Genomic DNA, 25,212 nt, shown 5'->3' with positions numbered 1-25,212 from the left:
GAAATGCTCTCGGAATTTAAGAGGCAAATAAACATGATTTGCATTAGTTCCCGTTCATGGGGATGTCCTCAGTGGGTCTGATGGGTTCCCTAAAGATGCTTTTGCTTATGGCAGTAACCCGGGCACTCCCTCACTTTGTATCAGGCTGGTGTTTCTAGAACTTACTGTGACGGTGGTCCATGGTGTAGATAATTGGCATGCTTCATGAATCTGAAATGCAGAATGTACTCTCCGGTCATTAGGATTCCTGCTCAGCTTTACGGAAGAAGGAATTGTGGAGGGGGCACACTTCTACATGTGTGTGAGGAAGTGCCCAGAGAGGTTTAGCTGGCTTGAGAAACTCCTCTCTGTGTGCAGGGGGTACCATTTCATGGGCTGGGTCCCACGTTTCTTAAAAAGAAGACAATAGCATGCTAGCTTTTGTCTCCCTGCTTCCTGACTGCTTGATGCAACGTAACCAGGATTCCCATGCTCTTGCTACCATGTTTCTCCACCATGATGGACAGTATCCCTTCATCAACCGCTGGCCAAAGCAAACCTTTCCTCTTAGACGTCCCTTTTGTCCGAGCTTTTACTGGATATAATGTAGCTATAGCTAAAGAAACTTCAGAAATCACCCAGTTTATGCATCTAAGTTCCAAATAGAAATGTCTGTTATTTATTATATATTATAAGAGGAATATTTATTCCTTGTAGGAGTTTCGAATGTGTGAGAAAGTAGGAACAGGAAATAAACATGCCTGTAATTGAGCCCCTGTCCTCAACATTGTTAGCCTTTTGGTGGATTTCCTTCGCATTTTTTTCCATATTTTTAAAACATCTACAATGACATGGACTATACAGTGCTTATACTTATTCCCCCCCCCCATAAAATATTATGGCAGTCTTTTTTCAATGATACCAAAAGCTCTTGGTCAACATGTAAACGAATAAACCATCTTCAGTTATTAGAGGGCCAGGATTCAGCCATGGTTCTCTAATTTAGTTTATATCATCAGTACTGAATAGATTTAAGCTTATGTCTTTCCTAGGATGTAGGCTCTGAAGCGGACTTACTGCGCCCTTATGGAGCAGGACAGTTTTGAGTACCACGCAGTTTGATCCTCGCCTTGGCTTTTACCTTCCCCGTGGCTTTCATTAGCTTCTCGTTACACATTCTACAGGCTCTTGCGCCTTTTAATTGGCAAGGAATTCAACAGGAACTGGATACACGCTGGAGGGCGGAGATAAGCAGAGCCATCAAAATCAGCTCCCAGGAAGAAATGGAAACCGATTCTACGACTCCAGTGCCACCCTCCTTAGCATGCGTTATCGCCTCTTAACGTGGCTTAGCTCTTGACTGGCACACGTGAGGAGAGTTAGTAGTTCTTTATTTGTGGAATTGGGGGAAGGCGGAGGAGAGAAGACAGAACTGAAAGTATATTACATACATGCCTTTCCAGAATCATAATCATAATCACAAGTGTCTGCGAGCAATCGCGAGTGACCGTCTCAAGCGACACAGCTCGTTCTGCTGACCATGAAGGCGTGTGCGCAGAACCCTGAGAGTCACGGCTGCTCATGATGTGGCGGCCTGGGGAAGCCATTGGTTTGGGGCTGGGATGAGCATCTGTGGTTCTGCGGAGTGGACAGGCGCCCACAGATGTCCTCATGGCCTGGCTTGTCAGACCAACGCTGATATTGGAAGGTCTCTGGGATCTCCTGAAAGCTAGCTAGGTCCCCGGGACTCCGCGGCACACATCTGTAATCCCAGGAGCAGGATAGGAACTGGAGTCAGGAGAATCCCCACCAGCTCACCAGCCCGCCAGGCACATGGGCAGCAAGCAACAGACTGGCTCAGACAAGATGAAGGCGTGGCCTGACACCCAGGCTTGTTCTCTGTTCTACGCACGCACACACGTACGCACGCACGCGTACTCCCTATACACTCTCTATTCTCAACTGCTGTATCTGCATCCTTGACCGTTCTTGCTCGTACCATCAAGGCCTCAGGCCAGACGCTATCCTCCCTGACTGCTTTATCAGCCACTTCTTCGGGCTCCCATAGGGCCCTGCGTTCTGTCGGGTCAGCCGTCACAGCTGCTCACTGCACAGACTGAATGCTGGCGCCTCCTCCAGCAAATATTTTTGGGCAAATGAAATAAGGCATCGCACGCTGGCAGAATGATCAAACTATGTGTGCGGAAAAAAAAAAATCTTATTCCAACACAAACTTTGTGGGAGCGCAACTAACAGTGTGTATTCACACAGCATATTGATTGTCTTCTTGCGCCGTGTTTGTAAAAGCGGGGGAAATGGTTCTGTGTTCCTCTGGCTACAGGTTCATTCTAGGACAGACTTGGAGCTGGTCGACCCTGTCAATTCCAGGAAGTCTTGCAGGGGATAATGCCGCAAAAACAATGAGCAGGATGTTTACGGGCCCTCACCGGGCCGAAGCCGCCTTTGATTTCAGCCGTGTTAGAGAGATGGGTTTTTAATCAGTACTTTGAAGCTAAAATTAAAGTCATTCTCATTATTTAAAATATCCTAAGTTGTGTAAGTTCCAGGTTCTAGTCTCATACTAACGAGGAACAAGCACAAAACATCTCACACTTTGAATGTAGCTATCAATAATGTATTGCCTATGAATTTAAAATGGCGTGTTTTGAACTGTTAATATCCACACTTGTTATTTATTTAATCTACCAAAGACTCTTAATCATAACATCTTGTCCCGTATGTATTGACTATATGAGGACTCGGTAACTTTTAATTGTCTATCTTCCTCTGTGAGAAAGTCAACGTTTATCTAGTCTGCTGTATAACATCTAGCTACACAGTAATCATTCGCTGAATGTTTGTTACACGAATGCATCTCTCCATGCCTGCCTCATGCTACACTCATCTGGTTATTTGTTGGGGATTAATTCCTACGGTGACTGGGCAAAAGGGTTCAACAGCAGCCCCTGCACATGCCTGCCCCTGTCATGCTCCCCTGGCACCCCAAGATTTTTGGAATTCAGCAGGTTGCCACTTTGCATATTTCATGGGCCCTTCTCTGAATACTCTCTTGTTACAATGTTACCTCTCAAGTTTCAGAATTTAAGATGCTAAATGTCACCTTGGAGAGGCTTTCCCTTACCACGGGTTCAAGTGAACCCTCAGCCTCATAATCCACCCCCATGTTTATTTTCATGACCATGCATGTCGCTTACATGCTTCTCTGTGTGTATATTTATGTGTCTGTTTTTGATTTCTTTTTTTCCAAACTGCTAGCTTCATGACAATGAGGGGCGCGTTTGTCTTTTCCAACCGTATTTTCAGCGAATGTGTTTGATAATGGAATAAGCACTAACCGCTGGTTGTCATTGATATGAATTCCGTCCGTGAAGTGGGTGTACTGTATGTGATGTTTTTTCTGCATTGGCAAAGAAGCATCTTTTCATGCACAGGCATCTCCTTTGCGTAGCTAATAAATGGCAAACCTAAACACTCGCTTGGCAGGTCGCTTGGAGACAGTGGTACTTGATCTCTGAACTCCACTGATACGCTGTAAAATGTCTTAATGTCTGAAGCCTCCCTTCTCACCTATGCCCATGTTAGTAACCAGAAACCACAATTTATCAGTGACTCTTGCTTGTATTTATTTGTTTGTTTTCTATCCATCCGTCCATCCATCTACCCATCTACCTATCTACTATCTATCTGCCTTTCTGTCTGTCTATCCATCTATCTATCTATCCTTCCATCTGTCCATCCATCTACCCATCTACCTATCTACTATCTATCTGCCTTTCTGTCTGTCTGTCTGTCTAGCCAGCCATCTATCTATCTATCCATCCATCTATCTATCTATCTATCTATCCATCTATCTATCTATCCATCTATCTATTTATTATCTATGTATCCATCTATCTATTATATATATATATACATATATACATCTATTTTATGTATCTATTTATTTATTGTCTCCACAGCTTTTGGAAAGAACCACCACTGGTTTTGAAGAATCAGATTGCGCTGCTCCCAAGAGTCCACTCCACTTAGCGGTAAGCGACTGCCGTGGGCTGCGTTTCCTGTTTGTCTCACAAAGAACAAGCCCCAGACCTTAGCCTGCTCTTGAGACATTGCCCAGAAAGGCCGTGATCAGTGCTAATGAGAATAGCAGAGGCTTTAAAGCAAGGGCTACCAAGAGGGACGGCTTCACCTAGGCCTGGCTTCCCCACAGTTACCTGCCTTATCCTCAGTGTCCTCGTCTGTAGAATGGGGATAAATAAAAAGATGGAGCTTGCATAAAGTCAGCACCACCAAAGGTGTAATAAATGATCACTGTCAACATTAATCATTTTTTTTTTACAAAGGAAGCATTTCAGCTGAAGAACACTGATTATGGAGAGTAATATGCAAATGTTAAACCTATGAATAATCAAATGTCACATTTTCAAATGTCACGATTAAAATCTGTGCAGGGTTTTAAACAAAACTATGGGAGACTAGAAGGAGCAGGTTTAGAACAGCAGCCATGTCTTTCCTCCTGATTTGCTGTTGGGCCTCAGAGGAGGTTTCTGGCTCCGCTTTGCATGCTGGGGGAGATATGGGAGGAGCAGAGATCTCAGGAGCAAAGCTTCCTCCCAACCTCCCGGCATCAAAGGGGAGAGCATTGACCCCCAAAGTCTCCCTGGAGGTCCTACCATTTCCGTAATTCTGCCCCGGTTGGCATTGGGTTCACCCTTAGCGATTGGCAGTCACTTGAAAGAGCCCCGCTGCCTGTCAGTCACACCAGCCACAGCCAGCTCACCTAGCTACAGTGCTGCTGACTGGTGGTCACTCAGCCATGGTCTGATCATGGAGGCCGAGATGGTACTTAGATGTACCTTTGTTTGTAAATACAACGGGACAGGATTCTAGGAGAATCGGAAAGGGCCAGGTCTGCCTTTAACTGGTAAATTCTTCAGTGTTATTGTTGTGTTTAGAGAGAACGTTTTGTTAATTGATACAGGTGGGCATTCCTACAAGGTGAGAGGAGGCCACGACACAAGGACTGGGAGTGTCCAGGGCCAATCACCCTATGAGAAGCCCGCTCTCCACTGCCTGCATCTCCACATACTTGGCCAGCACACTCAGAGCCTCTGATACACCCACTAACACATCCAGAAACCTTTACACGCGCACACATACGTTTTGAATGCTGTGTAATGCACCCTCCCTCTCTGTTCCCGGAGGTAGACTGAGATGGAGAAGGTGGGCAGGCGGTGGGAGCGTTCACCCAAAGCATCAGAGTGGTTGACTCTAAGAGCGGGCTGTCCTTTAAAATCGCTGCCGGCTGTCAGCTCAACCTGAGCAAGGGCCCCAGAGCGGAGCATGCGCAGATGCTTTAGCGAGGCCCTGTGGGTTTCTAGAGCAGAGTCCTCCTGCCCGGTGACCGTGGCGCTGACCCGATTGCTGCTGAGAAGAGAATTCCAGGTTCCCAAAAGTTCTGTCGTCTCATTTTGTCCCCCACAAAGTATTTGCTTTGGGCTTCCGGCGTGCAAGGCGCGTTTGCTGAGCTCACTGGGTCTCCACTCCGATAGGAAAGGTGGGGGCCAGAGAAGACGAGGAGCGGCGAGGCGATCCTAGATGCTGCCCTCCTCCTGGCTCACTCAACTGAACACGTTTTCTCCCTCTGTAAATTTAAGGGAGCCAATCAGATAAGGCTTGAAAGACCCCTTTGAGTTTGTTGGTTTGTTAGTTGTGCGACGTTGGTCAAGTACCCAATGGTTTGTGTCTCAGTTTCCCCATCCTGCAGAAGAAAGGATTATCAGTGCCCCATCAAGAGCCCCGTGGGAATGGCACGAGCTGATCCGGATAAAACAATCAGAAGAGCACCTGGTGGCACTTGTATGTCAACAGCCAGCTTCATCCTTATCAGCACAAGTCTCTCCTCCGTGTGGCACACACTGGCTGTGAATAGCGCCAACCACTTTTCTAGAGGGAGATACTGCAGGGAAGGGACCGAACCTCTAGCCTTGTGGAATTTTCCATGCTGGGGAGAGAGTAGGCTAGCAAAAGCATGTCAGATGGTAATACGTGCCATGGGAGAAAATGGAATGGAATGGGGAGGGGGTCTGGAGCACCGAGGTGGCAGGCCGGGTGCTGTTTCGCAGAGCACAGAGTGCCACATCCTCACAGTGGGCCTGAGACCTTGGCGCTCTGCTGTCTGACAGAAGGTTCTGGGCTCAAGTGTGAAATCCTGGCATCGGAGAATGCTTGGCATGTCCCCAGGACAGCAGCGTGGTCACCGAGGAGGTGGCAGGGTGGCAAAGGAGAATGGGGAGAAGAGGGAGTAGGGGATGGTCGTTACAACATCTCACGGGGTCTCCTGCTCTGTGGCGACGGCTCTGACTATCAGAGACCGCTTGATCAGGTTTGAGGCGATAAACGAGAGTTCTGTGTCAGAGATCACAGACTTAGCAAAGAACAGAAACCAAAGCCAGGAATGCAGGGGCGGGGGGGCGGGGGTGACTTCAACCAGAATGATTCCAATGGGCCTGTTCTAGAACTATTTCATTCTTCCCTCTCCGAGCTGACACCTCAAAAATATTTACTTCAAGACACCTATGAATATATCCCTCACCCTCTCCAGGGTTTGCTGGAGCAATTACCTTGATAAAAGGCAAGGCACGTTGTTCTTAGGTGAAGGCATTCTAGCAGGGGAACAGAACCAGATGCCCCTAAACCTTGACCCCTAGAGAGAAATGACCAGCTCTGAGATACCATTTCCTGCCTGGATGATTCGAATCTCGAGGGTTATCAGCCCAGAGAATCTCCTACTCCATTCTTTCACTTGGAAAATTTAAAGTAAGAAATGAGGTTATAGAAATGGGAGATCCCAGCTGTTGAGATTCCCAGGCGGACTTGCGGTATTCCTGAAATGGGCGGGGCTCCCAAATCCCCTCTTCTCCTTTGCCCACAGTTTCTGTCTTTTAAATGAGTCATGATTAAAGCATTTAAATTGCCTAGTGAGATGTTTCTTAAAATAGTTTAAATTAATAATTTAGGTAATTTTAAAGTCTGGTCTTCCCAGTAACAGCTTAGCAGAGTAAAATTCATCCCTCACCAAGAAACTGTTTGCAACGGTTTACCTGATGGCAAAGGGAAAATCCATTGTCCCCATTGGGGGAGGGGTCTCACTGGGTACATCAACCACACTCCTGGACAGGATAAACCCCATGCTCAGCGGTTTATGGCCAGCACAAAATGTACACCAGGAGGTTTTGCTGTTGTGGGCTTTTTGTTTCAACATTTTTTTTCTTATTGGCTTTTATTTTCATCTTTTGTTTTATTTTTGATTTTTTTTGTTTGTTTTTGAGAGAGAACAAAAACTGAAGTTGTGTGGGTAGGGAGGTGGGAAGGACCTAGAAGGAGTTGGGGGGGGCGAGAAAACATCCTCAAAATATAGTGTATGAGAAAAATTTGGGGGTGGGGGAAGAAGCTACAAGCAAATGGGAGGAAGAGAATTCGTCCTGTAGGTAAATCTGGCTTTTGAGCCATCTGATCATTTGCAAGGGCCTGGTACCCAGAACCATCCAGGCTAGGACTGGAGAGCTGTGATTAGCAGGACTCCATCATTGTGTCTTAGCCTGAGCCGCTTTACCTTGAAAACAATGAGTGGATTTTTGTTTCCTTTTCACTGTGAGGATCAAAGGAGAAGACGCAGGGGCTGACCTAAGTACCTGTAGGAGTGCCGACTGCCTCCTGCCTGTGTGCATCTCCGTTCCTGTGCGTCTCCTCTCTATTAAACCCAAGTGTGCTGGCCATTGTCCTCTGTATAGCTCCATGCACTGTAGGGTTTCCTCGGCTAAATGAAGAGAACAGAAATTGAAATGGTTACTGTTCTTATCATAATGGAGAAGGGGCTAGATTTGAAAGTGCCATCCGGAACCCACTGCTGTCTGCTGGGCCTGTTTCTCTTCAGCATCATTCAGTAAGCTGAATCAAGAAGTACCATTTACCATTAAAGTGGGAGGCCATGGTTTGTAAAGTCAGTTCTCAAATGAGCACCAGATCCACGAGGAGAATTACGTCTGAAAGTCCGATTCACAGCCTGGCGTGGATGTTCCTGTTACTACAAACAGGGTTAAATGCTCCTCGGTTGGCTTAGAAACTACCTATGGCCTAGTTAGTAACGAGATTTACCTGCTGAAGTTGGTGCAGGATTTGTGGAAGGTATTTTACTATTTTGTCTTCTCTGTTGATGTTGGAAACTCCACAGGATAAGAGGCCAAGGACCATGCATCTTAACTGTCATATTGAACTGCCATATTTACTCTCCAAAGGGATCCTGGGTCAGTCTGCCTTACCTGAAACCAGTTTTTTCCACCCAAGCCGCATACCCTTAGTGTAACGAGGTAACTCTGCCCCTCTGGGTGCTCCTTGGTAAGATGATTGGTGATGGTGACGTGAGGTGACGTGTCCCACAGAAGTTGCCGAGCTCACACCAAGCAGCCAGCAAGTGGTTGCTTCAGAATTTAGGTTACAAGACAGACATTCTGTCCTGCTCAGTTACAGCTCTCAACACAGGGAGCTTGTTTTCCTGTCTCTAGAGAGGTTGTAGTATATTGTAAAGGCCCAGGAGTCTAGGGCTTTGTCCCCAGAGTGTACCTTCATGCTCCACGGCGATGGTCAAGATATTTTAAACCTACATGGAGCTTTCTATAGAAGGAATTTAGGGTTTTATTCAACATCTGTTATTCAGCCCTATTCCATCACAGAGAAACACAAAAGTATTTAGCCTTCAAGTCAATCAAATGGAATTCCCAAGGGAAAACTACGTGCCTATTAGACTTCAGATGCCCAGTTCCTGGCTTGGCATCTACCTCAGGCCTTTCTGTGGAAAAGGATGGTGACAGTAAATATGGTGGCCTATGCCTACATATGTGTTGGAGACAATCCCCACACAGAAGAGGCTGGAGCAGAAGGATTCAGGTTTTGAAGCCAGCCTAAGCTGGGTAACAAGATCCTGTCTCAAAGGGGGGCATTTACAGATCATAAATAAGGTGTGGAAGCAGTTGGCATGGTGCCCAGCGCGTAGGAAGTCCTCAGTGAGTCGTTGCAATTATCAAAGCAAATCCACAAATGCAGGGTTAGTATTTGGTGGCAATAAGCGCTTCGAAGACAAGGAAGTGGGCTGAAGAGTGGAAGGATCTTTTCTGTATGCGCTGGGAGGTTTACTTCCCTGGTAAGGCATTTGCGTAGGTGTACCAGGACCGTCAGGGCAGGTGCCGTGGAGAGAGGAGGAAACTCTTGCACGTAACTGTAGAGGGCAGAATGGGTACCCCACAGCCTGGACATGCTAAGGATGCTTGCAGGGAGAGGCCAGAGCCCGGGTCTGGTTGGTCATGGCAGGTTTTGGATTTTGCTAGCATCAAGAGAAGTTCTAGGCTGACTTTGCCACAAGGAGTGGCCTGGCTTCTGCTCTGACCATAGGAAGGTTTCATCTGGTACTGATGTCCATGACAGATCACCAAGGGATAGGGACTGGGGGACACTTTTGCTAGAATTCTGGCCAAACAGCATGGTAAGAGTTGACACAGAGCCTGTATTTCCAGGACACAGCACACAGGACATGGCGTCGGTGTCCTATGAGTGGCGTCGAGGGCTGCCTCCGATTGCACAGCCCCTCTGTGGACTTGAACTGAGGCGTGGGGTTCTCAGGTGATTCCTGAGAACCCCAACATGTCTCTGCTTGAGTTAGTGAAGAAGCACAGTCCTCTGTACTGACCCATTTGGAACAGGGCAGGGCACAGAGGGCGCTCTTTGTCACGGTCTACTACCACACAGCACTCCCGTCCCAGGCACTTGTTCAAGGCTGCAGTCATGAGAGTCAGAGAAATCAGGGGGCCGCCTGAGAATCAGATTGTAATTTGCTGATTGGCCAGGCTGCAGGCAAAGCAGATTCCGGGAAGGAAATCCAGGAACTTAGTACTCAGCACTTAGACATTCAAGAGCAGATACCAAGGGGAGGTCGGACCTGTAGGCTTAGAAATCAAGGGAGAAGTTGGGACAGGGATATGAATAAGGATTCAGTACCATATGATTTTTTGTGTGTGGTTTTTCGAGACAGGGTTTCTTTGTAGCTTTGGGGCCTGTCCTGGAACTAGCTCTTGTAGACCAGGCTGGCCAAGAACTCAAAAAAGATCCACCTGCCTCTGCCTCCTGAGTTCTGGAATTAAAGGTGTGTACCACCACTGCCCGGCTTGATTTATATCACATATTACATATAGGATACACTTTTAATATGTACATATTATCACAATTATTAGCAAAGATAATGAAATGAGAAAATTTTAATTTACCAGTACTCTGAATTCTGATGGATTCCTTTCAACTTACTTTTTGTTATTGTTATTCCATACTCAGGGCAAAAATTATTGAAGTTATTTTTTTTTAGGAAGATAAGGTAAATTAAGTACATACACTGAATACCCACTAGTTCGAGAAATAACCACTACTATTGCTCTCTTTGGTATCCCGAATTTTTCTTGTGACCATAGCAGTACACATGAATATAAATAAGCACACATACATCCTCTTTTTATATAAATGAGGCCATGCTGAATATATTGCCTGCACCTTAGTTTCTGAAAAGCCCTTTTGGATACTGTCATCTCGCCCTCTACAAAGGTCACAGTGACCTACCCGTGAGTCAGAATGCAAGATTGCTTTTCCCCACGCTGTTAATGGTATCGGGTAGGACATCTCCAGTCCTGTCCAGGTGGTCATAAGATAGCACTATAAAAAATTTACATAGATTTTTATATGTCTATTGGCATTTTACCTCTCTCTCTCTTCTTCTTCTTCTTCTTCTTCTTCTTCATCTTCTTCTTCTTTTTCTCCTTCTTTTTCTCCTCCTCCTCCTCCTCCTCCTCCTCCTCCTTCTTCTCCTTCTTCTCCTTCTTCTTCTTCTGTGAGTTGCTTTTTCAGGTCCTTTGAACACTTTTCCTGGATTCCAAAAGTTCTTTTTATAGTAAGGAAATTAATCCTTTGTGCGAGGTCTTTTTTAAATACGTGGTGACCTGAGAAACAGTACAGTGGTGGAGAAAAATGCCGGCGACAAGAGAGAGGGTCTTTGATGTCTAAGGACACAGGGACAGACCTTTCCTATTTCATTCTTGTCTTTCTCACCCACTCCACCCCAGATAGCCCACCCCTTCCTCTCTTTTACTTGTAAGATCCCTCACTTCTGTATTGGGAGGGCGGGGAGTATTCTTTCCTTTAAAGACTAAATTAAAAGTCTCAGACTTACTCTCTTGCTTTGAATAGTATGCACTCTCTCATAATGGGTCTGAACTTGGCCCCAGCCCGTGCCCTATATTCCCCTAATTGTCTCTGTGGCTTCATTATGATCAACGGAAGAAATAAAGAGGCAGGAAGGCTTTCCCTGCGTCTCAGATCTTGTGCAGAACTGGCGCAGTCTCTCTCTCTCTTCATCTTTGTGGCAGTCCCAGGAGGCAGCTTTTATTGCTCTCAGTTTAGAGATTCGGAAACAAAGCTCTAAGCACAATTAAGGAACGCACCTACACTCTCGTGGTTAGTAGCTGGTCACGTGGTAGGCTGTGAGGGAAGGTTTGCCTGCCTGGAGTGAGTCACAGAGCCCTAACGTTTCCAGTAATCCCCCCACCCCCCAGCTTTATTAACAGAAAAGATCCTGAAAACGTTCTCATTGTCCATCGCTCTGTGTAGGGTCCTCCTGGTAGAGGACCGTGTAAGCCGCACAGCCATTGTTCATTATTAGATCACTGTAACAGTAGGTCTAATAAGCACACATTGATGGATGTGGTGTCTTTGAGCAAATTAGCTGGCAAGGGAGAAAAAAAAAGCATTTATAGGCAACCAGAGGCTTGTGAATTAGTGTTTTGGTCTAACTTCAGTTTGCTAGCTGCAGATTCATCCCAAGTATTGCTCCGATAGACTGTTACTTCCTTTCTTCCTTCCTTCTCTCCTCCCTCCCTCCTTTTTCTCTCCCTCCCTCCCTCCCTCCCTCCCTCCCTCCCTCCCTCCCTCCCTCTCTTTCTGCTCTCACATATTATATCCTGACTGCATCCCCCCCTCCCTCCTCTCCTCCCAGTGTCCCCCACCTCCACTCTGCCCCAGATCCACTCCCCTCACCCACTTCCTTTCAGAGAAGGCCTCCCAGGGGACATCAACCAAACATGGCGTCTCAAGTTGCAGTAGGACTAGACACCCGACTCAGGCAGGAGTCAGTGGCTCTGGAAGCTCAGCCGTGAAGGTGGATGCCATGGAATTTGCAGCAGGCGAGGGTGCTATGTGTGTGCCTTTCTTCTCTGCAGGCCTACAATGGGCACCACCAAGCCTTGAAGGTCCTTCTCCAGTCGCTGGTGGACCTGGACATCAGGGACGAGAAAGGCCGGACGGCTTTGTACCTAGCTGCTTTCAAAGGCCACACGGAATGCGTGGAAGCGCTCGTTAACCAGGGTGCGTCCATCTTTGTGAAAGACAATGTCACCCAAAGGACTCCGCTTCACGCCTCAGGTAGGTCTCCGCGAAGGTCCAGGTTACTCCCGAGTTTTGTGATTCATGTATAGTTATAAAGAAGAGTGTAAATCAGCTTAGGCGACTCAGCAGATAAAGGTGCTTGCCACCAGGCCTGATTGACCTGAGTTCCTGCAGGTTCCTGTCATCCAAATGCATAGGACACACACCACCCCAATAAATAAATTGATAATTTTTTTAAAAAAGATTTTAAAAGGATTATGACTGGGGCTGTAGCTCAGAGGGAAACCAGCTGCCTAGCATGCACTAGGCCCTAGGCTCACCAAGCATGTGCCTAGCGTTACACCAGGCCCTAGGCTCACCAAGCATGTGCCTAGCATGCACCAGGCCCTAGGCTTCTCCCCACCCCCACCCCACCCCCACAAAGGACAGCAACATCTTCCAAATCCTGATTTTTAACATCTCAGTTTTATTTCTACACCATGCATACCCGAATGCTTCCAAAATGCTTTTGATCGGCTTCCTCCTTAGACGTGATAGGTGCTTTCTCCCCAGAGAAAGAGCCTCAGAGCCTTAGACTTCTGAACAGGGGTGGGGGGACGAGTGGGGAGGGAGTTACACTGTGATCTCTAGAGTCAGTTAGACCGAGCAAGCCACATCAGAATCATAAAGCTTTAACAACACCCGAGGACCTGCTGTGCCAAGGGATCACAGACAGCGAGCTAATTAGCACACCGTTCCATCCACCCACGCGGGGTTCTTTCCCTTCTGCTTTTGATGCACCCGAGAGCAAAGCAGAAACAGGTACCTGTGCACGTCAGTCAGCAAGAGACGTGACTTTCCTGGGATGTTTCTGCCGTCCACAGGAAGGGACACTTCCAGACGTGCACAGATGTGCGCAGATGTGAAAGCCATGTGGGAGACTCTGGCCCAGCTAGCGCATGAGCACCTTTTGGCTCAGGCAATGCTGTGGTGTTAGCCTTTGAAGGGCAGTGGTCGGCATCTTTTGTTTTTTTTTTTTTTTTTGAAATACAAATGAAAAAGGATATATTTTATTTACTTCCAGGAAAAAATGCCCCACATAGTCAAGCCCTGACCCTGTTGGGGTACTTTCAGAATAGCATTAGAAAATATTTAATGGATCTGTCTTTCTAAGAAGGAAAAGACTTAATTCCAGAGAGAACAGGAATGCCCTGGTGTTGTAGGGCTCATCAGAAAAATGCCTCCCCATGTGTTGCTGAGTTAGCCTCACGTATTTACCTGAGAATTGAAAGCTAATGTTCAAGAGTTAGATGAAAAGCCGGGGTTGTATCGTATATCAGCCTGCACAGCTGGGCGCCACAATGCATGATTAAAATGGGAAGGCGTTACTATTTTGAAGCAGACCATAGACTGGGACCAGTCCCTGGCAAACGCTCAGAACAACATGCTTGTATTTACTGTTCTTTATCTGACCCGGAAGAGCCCAGAAGATGAGGTGGTCCTGGTGGGGAAGTGAAGGAGTTAGGACATGTTTAAAAGATGTGGACGGTTCTCACTACTGGAAAGTCTTTTAGGAACACTAGACAGGCCGGTATATTTTTGTCAGAGCCGGCGAGAGAGCTCAGGGGGCAAAGGTTCTTACCACCAGCCTGATGGCCTGAATTTGGTCACTGGGGCCCACAGGGCAGAAGAGAGGACCAACTCCTACAAGTTATTCCTGGTTCTCTGCGTGCACAACTTGACAAACACACATCAAAATAAATACAGACGTTAAGGGTCTTGCTATGCCTTAACACCCAAGCCACTGAACGACCCAGTACTAAGACAGAGAAAGCCTACCTGTGGCCTGATTATCTGGAAACAGTTATCTCCGGGGAAATGTCAGTGATGGCTGGTATAGCCAATTATAAATTTCTGTTTCTCGCCAGTAGTTTTGCTTCTTAGGCTTCCTTAGTTTGCTCTTTTTAAAGATTTGTTGCCTAGCATAGCCAAGCTTCTGCTTTGTTACCAGGTAATTCCTAACAATTGCCTGTGGCTGGTTTGGTTGTGGAAGATGGCCCCATAAAACAGGTAAATGATGAAGGACCAGCCTCGCGCATTTGACACCGTGATGGAGGTGTGGTCCAAGGGTGCCCCCTAGTGGTCAGGAAGACCCACGCTGGCTTTCCCCTTATGCCATTCACTAAAAAGACAGACTGTCATCTGACCATCTTCCACAAAATGTCTGCTGTGCAGGAGCTTCAGCCTGAGATTTGAGGAGCCACTTAGCCAGAATTTTTTCCAGTTCACGGGAGAGGCCAGTTCCTTTGTCTCAGACCCTCGGAGTCTGTGAGGAGGGGCAGCCAGAATGAGGGGTTGGCACAGATAAACACAGAGACAGTTGTGGCTGTCCTTCACATCTGGGAGAGGCTGGACCAGTCTGACAGAGGGACGGAGATGGCAGGGCACAGCTAAAGACACTAATGTCCTTTTGCTAGAAGACAACTTGGAGAGACTGTAGTGTGTGGGAACCCAAGGAGAACAGGTTTGCCACCCTAAGGGGGACTGAATTTTCCTGGGGGGTGTTGGGTAAGGACAGACAACTGTGGTGGAGAAGCAGAAACCCCACTGGAAATGATCGTGTCACGTGATGCAGTAGGCGCACAGTGGGAGCCCAGATAGTCTTTCCTTATGTCTGGTCAAAACTGAAATATCCTTGGAGTGATTCTGAGCATTAAAGACTATCAAATAAATACAGAAAGAAAAGCCAGGATCTGGAGTTCCCACCCCTGAACCCGGTGCCGAGGGGATGTAGCTGTCCAGCCTACGCCAATCTTTTCCTTTTAAGGCACACATTAAGCTCCGTGCAGATTTCAACGAGGTAACAAGGCCTTGTATAATTTTAAGAACAACAGCAGCAGCAGTCATAAAATGTTGCATGGAATTCTAACTCATAATATTTCCTACATACACACCACGGACGGACGCTGAGAACACACTGAATTCTAGGGTTTATTGTCCCGCGAGATTTGCTTCCCAGCATCCCTTGCACTCACTTAGGGACCGCCTTCTTCTAAAGGGGCATCTTTAGTTATGCCCATGGGTACATCCTGTTGCTGTTTCCCCAGGCTGTTTAAGGTGAACGTGGCGCTAGGGTTACACTCAATCTCCTGGGCACTGCTGGGTGGCGGGGGCAGGTAAGAGCCAGCAGCCTTAACTAGGGGCCTCTGAGTCCCCTCTCAGCATCAGTAGGGAGAGGAGGGAAGAGGAAGGCGGACAGTAACTACAGTCACCTGCTATAGCATGGCTAAGATGTCAGTGAGGAGGGAATGTGCTTACTATCCTGCCTTGGAGTTTCACCATCAGCCACGGCTAATCAATGGGAACTGTTGCTCGGATATCACGCTTAGAATTTACTGATCCGGAAGAGCGGGGCCCATTCTGTTCTCCATCCCTTGCCCTCTTTCTCTCTCTTCTCTATTCCTCCTGCTCTCTGCTCTTTTTTTTTTTTTTTGAAAAAAAAAAGGCTGGAAATGGGCTTGACACAAGATGGGTGTATGAACGCGGAGAGCTTATCAGCGGGACTGGCGTGGGGGGTGGGGAGGGGACTTATCAGGTCCATACAAGGAGACAAGAAAGGACAGCAAATTTAAGGAAAACTCCCTTAACTCTGGAAACAGAAAAGGAAGGTACAGATGAGAGTTTGCAGGCAGGAAGAAAGGGCCGACCCTGAGCTATCCCCCCCCCCTTGAACTGGGAACCAGGGCTGCTTGCTAAGAGCAGAGGGAAGCCATTGATTTGACGTTCACATCAGCTTGGCTTTGGAGAAACAGCTACAGCGTTGGTTTGTTAAAAGAACGTCCGTCATTTTCTTTTCCAGTTGTTAATGGGCACACGCTGTGCTTGAGACTCCTGCTCGAAATGGCAGACAACCCCGAAGCGGTTGACGTGAGGGACGCCAAGGGACAGTAAGTGCTTCCGTGTTGGCCTTCTGCTGCTTTGTCAGTGCCCAGGGCCGACTGGTTGGTTGAGGGGTGCAGAAGGCTGAGTTAGGATAGGAATACATCTCTGTGACACTCATAGGTAAGGAGTCTGGAACAACGAGACATGACCACCAGAGCAAGTGTTTAAGTGAGCACTTGGTGTGGGCATATCTTTATTTATTTATTTGTTTGTTTGTTTGTTTATTAGGTATACAATATTCTGTCTGTGTATATGTCTGCAGGCCAGAAGAGGGCACCAGATCTCATTACAGATGGTTGTGAGCCACCATGTGGTTGCTGGGAATTGAACTGAGGACCTTTGGAAGAGCAGGCAATGCTCTTAACCTCTGAGCCTTCTCTCCAGCCCTCAGGTGTGGGCATATCTTAACGACAGCAGACACCTCTTTATCTAAGCGGTAGCCACGTTTCCTGGCTTGTTATTATTTTCTATTTTTTCCATCTTTGACTTATAAATTTTTAATTAATAATGGCAAAAAGACAGACCTCGAGGGTTTGTTTCTATTGTGAGAAACAAAATCCCTCGGCTTGTATCCTTGCCTGCGTCTGTTTTTCTCTCTGTTGGCCTGTTCCTCACCCAGGCTCTCCTTACAAATAAGAAGGGCAGACAGAAAGACTCGAGTTGCTTATCCCCAGGTGAATGAGTCTGAGTGCCAGTCAGAGCAGGGCCCCATCTTCTACACGAGTCAGACGTATTTTCAAAGCCAGGAAGCTCTGTCCGTGGAGGTAAGTCTGGAGCAGACAGAGGTCAGCATCGGTTGCTGGGAAAGGAGAGTTGCTGGGGTGTGATCAAGGGCTCTTCTGCGTGCACACACCCCAGCCAGCTGGCACCTAGCTTTTGCCACACAGGTAGAATGGTAGAATTAATGCAATGACTTGAGATGAGACTGTTCCCTGCCTTGCCCTGGGCCTATGCGTTATGCCACCATCCCACGAGTCCCTTGGAACAGAAGTCGGTCTCTTGTTCTCCACGGCACAGAACAGCAAATTAGATACACAGAAAATATTGGGCAATTAATAACAATAGAGAGAAAAGTCTTCTCTCACTGGAAGCAGTTTTTAATCTCCTTTCTCTCTCCACAGAACGCCACTGATGCTTGCAGTAGCGTACGGACACATCGATGCTGTCTCGTTGCTGCTGGAGAAGGAAGCAAATGTTGACGCTGTGGACATAGTGGGGTGCACAGCTCTGCACAGAGGGGTACATGTTTTTCTCTCAGCTTTAGTCAGGGGCCTTTTCAGTGAACTTGCTTGGCTTTATCCGGTGTGAGATTTTAGGGGATAAGATTTGTTTCATAAAACAATCAATTAGCTCCACAGTCAAAATGAAATTGCAGAATTTGATACAATTATAGAATAATGAAAACTATGGTCAGGTCCTGCTTTAAGACTTTGTGTTAGACTGGGAAAATAAACACATGAACACCTACCGTGGAGGGATCAGCTCACCTTTCTGATTGCAAAATGTGTATCACAGAAAATTGCAAAACATTTTTTTAAGTGCAGAAAAAGAAGACCACAATCACCAGTAATTATATCTCCTGTAGTTGATACATATACATACACACATATATACATGCACACACACATATATACATATGCATACACATACAAATACACACATGTATATGCATATATACATATATGCATACATATACACATCCACACATGCACAGGCATAAACACAAATACACACACATGCATACATATACACATACATACAAATATATATACTCATTTGCACATACATATAAATATACACATGCACACATATATTCACGCGTATATACATTTACATGCACACATGTGCTTGATACACACAGATATGTACATATACACATACACACAAATGTACACACATATACTCCACATATATACATATACACACATGTACTCACACACACACATATATACACATACACGCACAAATACTCACACGTATACACATACACTCGCATCATATGGTCTTTTTTCTCTTAGTATATATAAAGGACCATTTTCCATGCTGTTAAGTATTTTTCTGGCTGGCCATTTCTAATGCCCCATTGTGTGTAGGTGCCAGAATGCATTCTGTGACTTCCTGGTTTTGAGCAGTCTCACGCTATTTCTGTGGCTCCGTGTGACAAATGATGGCACTGTGTGTCCCGTGGCCAATTCTTTGCACACATCTGCAGAGTTGTTTTTTTGCAGGACAATAATAAGTTAAAGGTACAAAGGTAAAAATCACAAAACTGCTCTGTGGGTGTGGTGTGAACACCCTGCTGAGAAAGGGCAGAAAGAGTTTTCCATGCGTGTTGCTATAGTCATGGCTCTTATTTCTGGGCACTTCTTTTGGGCCATGTGACAGATCTGGGCACTCTACATACATGTGCCCGTCAGTGGCAGGCTACATACATGACAGCGATCTCACACGGTTATAATGGAGCTGGAGATATACAATCCTTTCCTGTAGAGCTCTCTCTGTGCCTTTGCCATTGGGACACACAAACACTTGCCAGTGTTGCGACCCCACAGTGTCCAGCAGGGAGACACGCTGGGCGTGGTTATGTGTCTCGTGGGATTTTCCAGCAGGGATTTGACTAGGGTTGTTCTCCCTCCTACCTCCTCAGCAATGCCCCCTGCTCCTCCTAGGCCAGGCATGGGCGGGGCTTCCACCCCCAACGCCGTCATCCCCAGCCAACTGCGGTTTGTTTTGTGTTTTCATTGCCGTGTGCCAGATTATGACAGGACATGAGGAATGTGTGCAATTGCTGCTGGAACAAGACGCGTGCGTCCTCTGCAGAGACGCCAGAGGCAGGACGCCCCTGCACTATGCGGCCGCTCGGGGCCATGCCACGTGGCTGAGTGAGCTGCTCCAGATTGCCCAGTCGGAAGAGGACTGTTGCCTCAAAGACAACCAGGGCTACACGCCCCTGCACTGGGCTTGCTATAATGGTGAGTGGCGTGTCATCCGGGTGATTCCGCTAGACTGTGTATTCAACCAGCTCCCTTTTGATAATCATCCAGATTAATTTTGGGGTTTCTTTTCTGTCATAAACACTGTGGCAGTATGTGTATTCATATTATAGCATTAAAAACCTCATTAAATATCCAGAAGTGAAATTTTTAAAATGCATGTTTTTTAATGGCAAGGAGTCATACTGAACAAAGGCCTGCTCTAATGTGTATCAAAGTACTTTTTCCACAACTTTGCCAACCCAGAATGACTCAACCCTCTTTTTTATTTTTGCCAACACCAAGGGTAAAACACACGTGTCTCTTTGTGTTTCCCAGCCTCTTGCCGTGTTTACTGCCTGTTGTTTCCTCTCTGAAAGAGGCCTTTTCCATCCGGGCTTCTTTCTCTTGATGAAGAGCCTACGAGTTCTCCTGTGTCTGAAGAGCCCGACACCTTATCTGTGGCAGTGTCTGCTTCCTTCCTTCTTTGGAGCGCCTTCTTCCATGCTGATGTTTGGAGCTTTCATCTGCTTTTCATAGTATCTCTGTAGCCAGCCTTGCTTAAGAAGATCTCATATATACCCCCTAAGATAACAGATATTGTTTACAAATATTTCTTACTCTACATCTGTGGCTTTGTATTTCTGTTTCAGTTCTGTTAGGATTTTAGCGTGACCCTTATGTCTGGAAAGAGTTCCTGGGCTCCAGTTACGTTGACGTAAGAATGCCCGTTTCTTCACTAAGTCTTCATTGGTTCTGCTGTAATAACTTATTTCTGCCCCTCTGCTACCATTGGCGGATTGAATTTTTTTTATCAAAAATAACATTTTAACCTACAACTTGTGAGTGCTCGCTGGCCAGAAAGAACCAACAACGGAAAAAGAAGAGCACAGGGGAGTCCCAGATGTGAGGGAAGACGCACAATTGCCATAGCCCACACCATCTCCCTGGGGCTGGGTCCTTCTTTCTGCTCTTGAACCCCTGCCGGTGCAAGCAGAAGAGAGCAGACTGCTCCCCAGCAATCAATCCCCAATTCTGGAATTCCTGAGCGACCCCCTCCAGGTCTGAGGTCGAAGCTCCCAGAGTCTCCTTCGCTGGGCACTATGAAATTTTGAAAGTAGCAAGCCACTCTCCAGTTTTAACTGCTCAGACTCAGTCTCCCACTGAGGAGTGGAATGTGCTAGAAAATTGGTGGTGTCCAGCTTGCTTTATCTCAACCTGACACAAGATAGAGTCATTTGGGAGGAGAAAACTTCAACTGAGAAAACACCCCCACCCGAGTGGCCGGCGGGCAAGCCTATGGTAGATTTTTCTGGATTCGTAATTACTGCAGGAGGACCCAAGCTATAGGCAGCGGCATCCCTGGGCTGGTGGTCCCTGGGCTGGTGGTCCCTGGGCTGGTGGTCCCAGACACTGTAAGAGAGCAGGCTGAGCAAGCCCTGAGGAATAAGCCAGTAAGCAGCACCCTCCATGGCCGCTCCTACCATCCCTGCCCTGACTGCCCTGGACGGTGAGCTTTTGGTTCCAGTGCTTTATTGTAGCTCTAGAGACCTTAGTTAAGACAATGGCAGAGAAGGCTTTACAAGTCTCAGTGCAGTGCTGTTCACCATAAGGCTAACCTATTGGTATGGATGAAAGGAAAATGTCCCGATTATAAACTTGGGGAAACTGAGGCAATGCTGATGTCGGGCGTCTCTCGAGAGCTGAGGGTGACACCAAATCCATTCCGCTGGCCAATGACGTGACGTTTTATCTCTCTCCACCAGGCCATATGCTCCTCGCTGTTTGATTGACTCATTGTATCTCAGAACACCTGTGAGCGTGGTTAATAACATTTCGGCGTTTTGTTCATTTTATTCCACAGAGAGCGGGCATTCTGCCAAATTCAGGAAAATTCATATGCTAGAGCCGAACCCTTAATGGGAAATTAAAAAATTAAAGGATGCCAGACTGTGCTGAACAGCACTTCTGTCTGGGGAAACTCTAAATTTGTGTGTTCTCTGCAGGCAATGAAAACTGCATTGAGGTACTTTTGGAGCAGAAATGTTTTCGGAAATTTGTTGGCAACCCCTTCACTCCACTGCACTGTGCCATGTAAGTAGAAAGGGTGGAACTGCCACGGTGACCTCTGCTCCTTTAACTGCGTGGAGGAAACGTGCCCTTTATGAATGAAAAAAAAGTATTTAGATTGCAGATAAGACTGAAATATTCTATTCTGCTGCTAGAGACAAATAGGTCTGCTACCATTGCCTGGGCTCTCATGGTCATGGTTTCCCAGGAGCTAAAGTTCCAAGGTAGCTCATGGTAGTGGGCCGAGAGGGATGGTCCACGGGTGTGAAGAAGCCTTCAGTGGTATTCCCCATTGCCTGGCAAACTCTGAAAAATAAGTCAAGGTTAATACCAATTTTATATATCTGTAGCTGGTAAGACATTTTCTACCAGGAAGACTTTTTATAAAATTCCTCATCTTTATCCTCATCTTCCTTCTCCTTCCTCCTCCTCCTCCTTGTCCTCACCCCTCCTCCTCCTCACCCATCCACCTCCTCCTCTTCCTTCTCCTCACCCATCCTCCTTCTCCTCCTCCTTCTCCTCACCCATCCTCCTCCTCCTCACCCCTCCTCCTCCTTCTCCTCACCCATCCTCCTCCTCCTCACCCCCCTCCTCCTTCTCCTCACCCATCCTCCTCCTCTTCCTTCTCCTCACCCATCCTCCTTCTCCTCCTCCTTCTCCTCACCCCTCCTCCTCCTCCTTACCCCTCCTCCTCCTCCTTACCCCTCCTCCTCCTCACCCTTCCTCCTCCTCCTCCTCACCCTTCCTCCTCCTTCTCCTCACCCATCCTCCTCCTCCTCCTCACCCTTCCTCCTCCTCCTACTCCTCACCCATCCTCCTCCGTTCCTCCTCACCACTCCTCCTCCTCCTTCATCCTCCTCCTCCTATTCCTCACCCATCCTCCTCCTCCTCCATCCTCCTCCTCCATCCTCCTCCTCCTCCTCCATCCTCCTCCTCCTCCTCCATCCTCCTCCTCCTCCATCCTCCTCCTCCTCCTCCTCCATCCTCCTCCATCCTCCTCCTCCTCACCCATCCTCTTCCTTCTCCTCCTCCTCCTCCATCCTCCTCCTCCATCCTCCTCCTCCTCCTCCATCCTCCTCCTCCTCACCCATCCTCCTCCTCCTCCTTCTTCTTACCCATCCTCTTCCTCCTCCTCCTCCATCCTCCTCCATCCTCCTCCATCCTCCTCCCCCTCCTCCATCCTCCTTCCCCCAACCCATCCTCCTCCTCCTCCATCCTCCTCCTCCTCCCCCTCACCCATCCTCCTCCTCCTCACCCACCCTCCTCCTCCTCACCCATCCTCCTCCTCCTCCTCCTCACCCATCCTCCTCACCCACCCTCCTCCTTTTTAAAATCTAAGTTTTTATTGCAAGTTCATAGAGAGAAATGTTACTCATAGAAGGCAGTGACCTTACTTCAGGGTCCCATGAGTCAGTGCGGGGTGCACGACTTGAACATGCAGTCTTTACATTACCTTTGAACTTCCCATGAAGCAGGGTCATTTGACTACACTAGAGGCATGAAATTACATCAGTAAAGAAAGGGGTAGATGAGAAAGAACCTGGTGATTTGCGGGGCTGGAGAGATGGATCAGTGCCTCAGAATACTTGCTGTGTTTGCAGAGGACCCATATTTGGTTCCCAGCACCCACAAGGTGGCTAACCGCCATTCATGCCAGTTTCGTGGGATCCAATGCCCTCTTTGGGCATCCTCGGGTTCTAGGTACACCCGAGTGCACATATGTACGTGAGGGAAAGCACTGATATGCATAAAGTAAAAATAGACAAATCTTTTAAACATTTAATTTCTTTATTTTATGTGCATTGGTGTTTTGCCTGGATGTGTGTCTGTGTGGGAGGTGTTGTGTCCCCTGGATCTGGAGTTACGGACAGTTGTGAGCCGCCATGTGGGTGCTGGGAATTGAACCCCAGTCCTCCGGAAGAGCAGTCCGTGCTCTTAACTGCTGAGCCATCTCTCCAGCTCCAAAAGGACAAATCTTAAAGATACCAATCAGGGTGAATTCACGTGTGAAGTATCTATGTCTTTTCCACTTTGCTGTCTTGACCTCACATACGCGGGACCTTGTGCAAGCGGTGTTCCAGGGGACCTCACGAACACAGAGGTCCTTCATGGAAGCAAGCAGGGGGTTTCAGTGCACACTGCCGTAGCATGCCGTAGGTGTCAGCTTCCGCTTTCTAAAAATGCATCCAGTTGTTAAATATACAGTGCCTTTAAAGATGCGGTGTGGAAGGGTATATGTTAATGAGTTTTTCCACTAAAATCCGTTTTCATTTTAGAATAAATGGCCACGAGAACTGTGCGTCACTGCTGCTGGGGGCCATCGATCCCAGCATCGTCAGTTGCAGGGATGACAAAGGCAGGTGGGTGAGGCCGAGGTGTCGGTTCTGGAGTCTTGGCCCTTGTTTTGTGTTGTAGAATAGGGAGCCACTTGCTTTTCTTTCTAGAATAAAATAGTTCTTAGCACTATTTTGGGTAGTGCTAAGAACCGAATCCAGGGCCTCAGACACGCTTAGACTGAGCTCCAGCCGTAGTGTTTAGAGAGAGTCTCGCCGTGTGGCTCAGGATGACCTTGAACCAGCTACCCAGCCCAGGCTAGCCTCAGACTCCTGATCTTCCAGGCTCTACCCCGCTGAGTGCTAGAATCATAGACATGAATGATGCTTGGCTAAAATTAAAAGTGATTAACTGAGAAAGTAATGCGTGGTACGTTTTTCTATTGTCGAGATCTTTCCATACCAAACTACAAAGATTCATTTTCCCTTTTTAAAGCTGCATGTTAGCTCCTTGAATGAATGCATAGCATGTTGCTTGGCCTGACTTCTTTGGAAGACTCTTCGCGTGGCTTTCAATATTCTGCTCTTCCTAAGAAGCAGCACAGGGAATCTGTTTGCACGGCTGAGTGTAGATGGGAAATGGAGTCCTGGGAATGGAGTTACTTTATTAAGGCTAATGCTTTTTCCATTTTGATGAGTAATGTCATGTTGTCCTCCCTAGTAACCCCCACCGTCTGCATTAGGTTACGTAGGCTTTTAAGGCTTTTAGTTAACCAACCAGTCGCCTACAAATTAGCCCCTAATTTTAAAAGTTTCTGCCGTAGACGAGTGGGAACTCACTAGAACTCAGGATTAGAAGTTGGAACAGTGCTGATTTCTGTATCAGTCATTGCAGGAGTCTCCCCCTCCTGCCCCCCCAAATCGAACGGCAGCATTCATAAAGCTGATACTTCCATGGCCACCTTAAATGGTTCTAAGAAAGGATTGGGCCATCATTTCTGTCAACCCAGAAGCTTGACGTCTTTGAAAAACACCCTCACATGTCTCTCGATGGTTACTGCAATAACTAGCAAGGCAGTAAATCCACGTGTGTTTGAACCCTGCAGGACAACCCTCCACGCAGCAGCCTTTGGTGACCACGCGGAGTGCTTGCAGCTGCTGCTGAGACACGGCGCCCAAGTGAACGCGGTAGATCATTCAGGGAAAACGGCTTTGATGATGGCTGCTGAGAACGGGCAGGCAGGCGCGGTGGGTACGTACTTAGGCTGCGGGCTTTGCACTGGGCTGGTCTGAAACGCGGCATAGAGTCAGATTAAGATGCCAGCGCTGTCCTAGCATGGCTGCCGGAAAGGGGCCACCTCTGAGCTCAGACATCTTCACCCTTTGTCACTGTGTCGTTGGAAGACGATCGCAAAGTACGCGGATCCTTGGGTGAAATCTCTCAACCTTCAGAAATAAAACTTTTAAACAGAGCCATCTTGTCTGGAAAGACTGACACT

The 25,212-nt window shown here is 47.4% G+C and overlaps 1 protein-coding gene across 4 annotated transcripts in view; it reads left to right on the top strand.

Annotated features, from left to right (window-relative positions):
- Positions 1-25,212, top strand: part of Ankrd44 (ankyrin repeat domain 44) — a 239,073-nt gene that overhangs the window by 203,605 nt on the left and 10,256 nt on the right. For all 4 annotated transcript variants that reach the window (XM_087902417.1, XM_087902416.1, XM_087902418.1 and 1 more), the window contains exons 17-24: positions 3,960-4,031; positions 12,312-12,513; positions 16,316-16,403; positions 17,520-17,637; positions 19,154-19,370; positions 21,377-21,464; positions 23,717-23,800; positions 24,820-24,965. In XM_087902417.1, coding sequence (XP_087758543.1) covers positions 3,960-4,031; positions 12,312-12,513; positions 16,316-16,403; positions 17,520-17,637; positions 19,154-19,370; positions 21,377-21,464; positions 23,717-23,800; positions 24,820-24,965 — 1,015 coding nt within the window. The remainder of the gene's footprint in view (positions 1-3,959; positions 4,032-12,311; positions 12,514-16,315; positions 16,404-17,519; positions 17,638-19,153; positions 19,371-21,376; positions 21,465-23,716; positions 23,801-24,819; positions 24,966-25,212) is intronic.

Source organism: Myodes glareolus, chromosome 27, assembly GCF_982192425.1.
Source record: "Myodes glareolus chromosome 27, mMyoGla1.1, whole genome shotgun sequence".
NCBI classification, from domain to species: domain Eukaryota; kingdom Metazoa; phylum Chordata; class Mammalia; order Rodentia; family Cricetidae; genus Myodes; species Myodes glareolus.
Note: the sequence above shows the minus strand (reverse complement) of the source record. Positions and strands in the feature narration are given on the sequence as shown.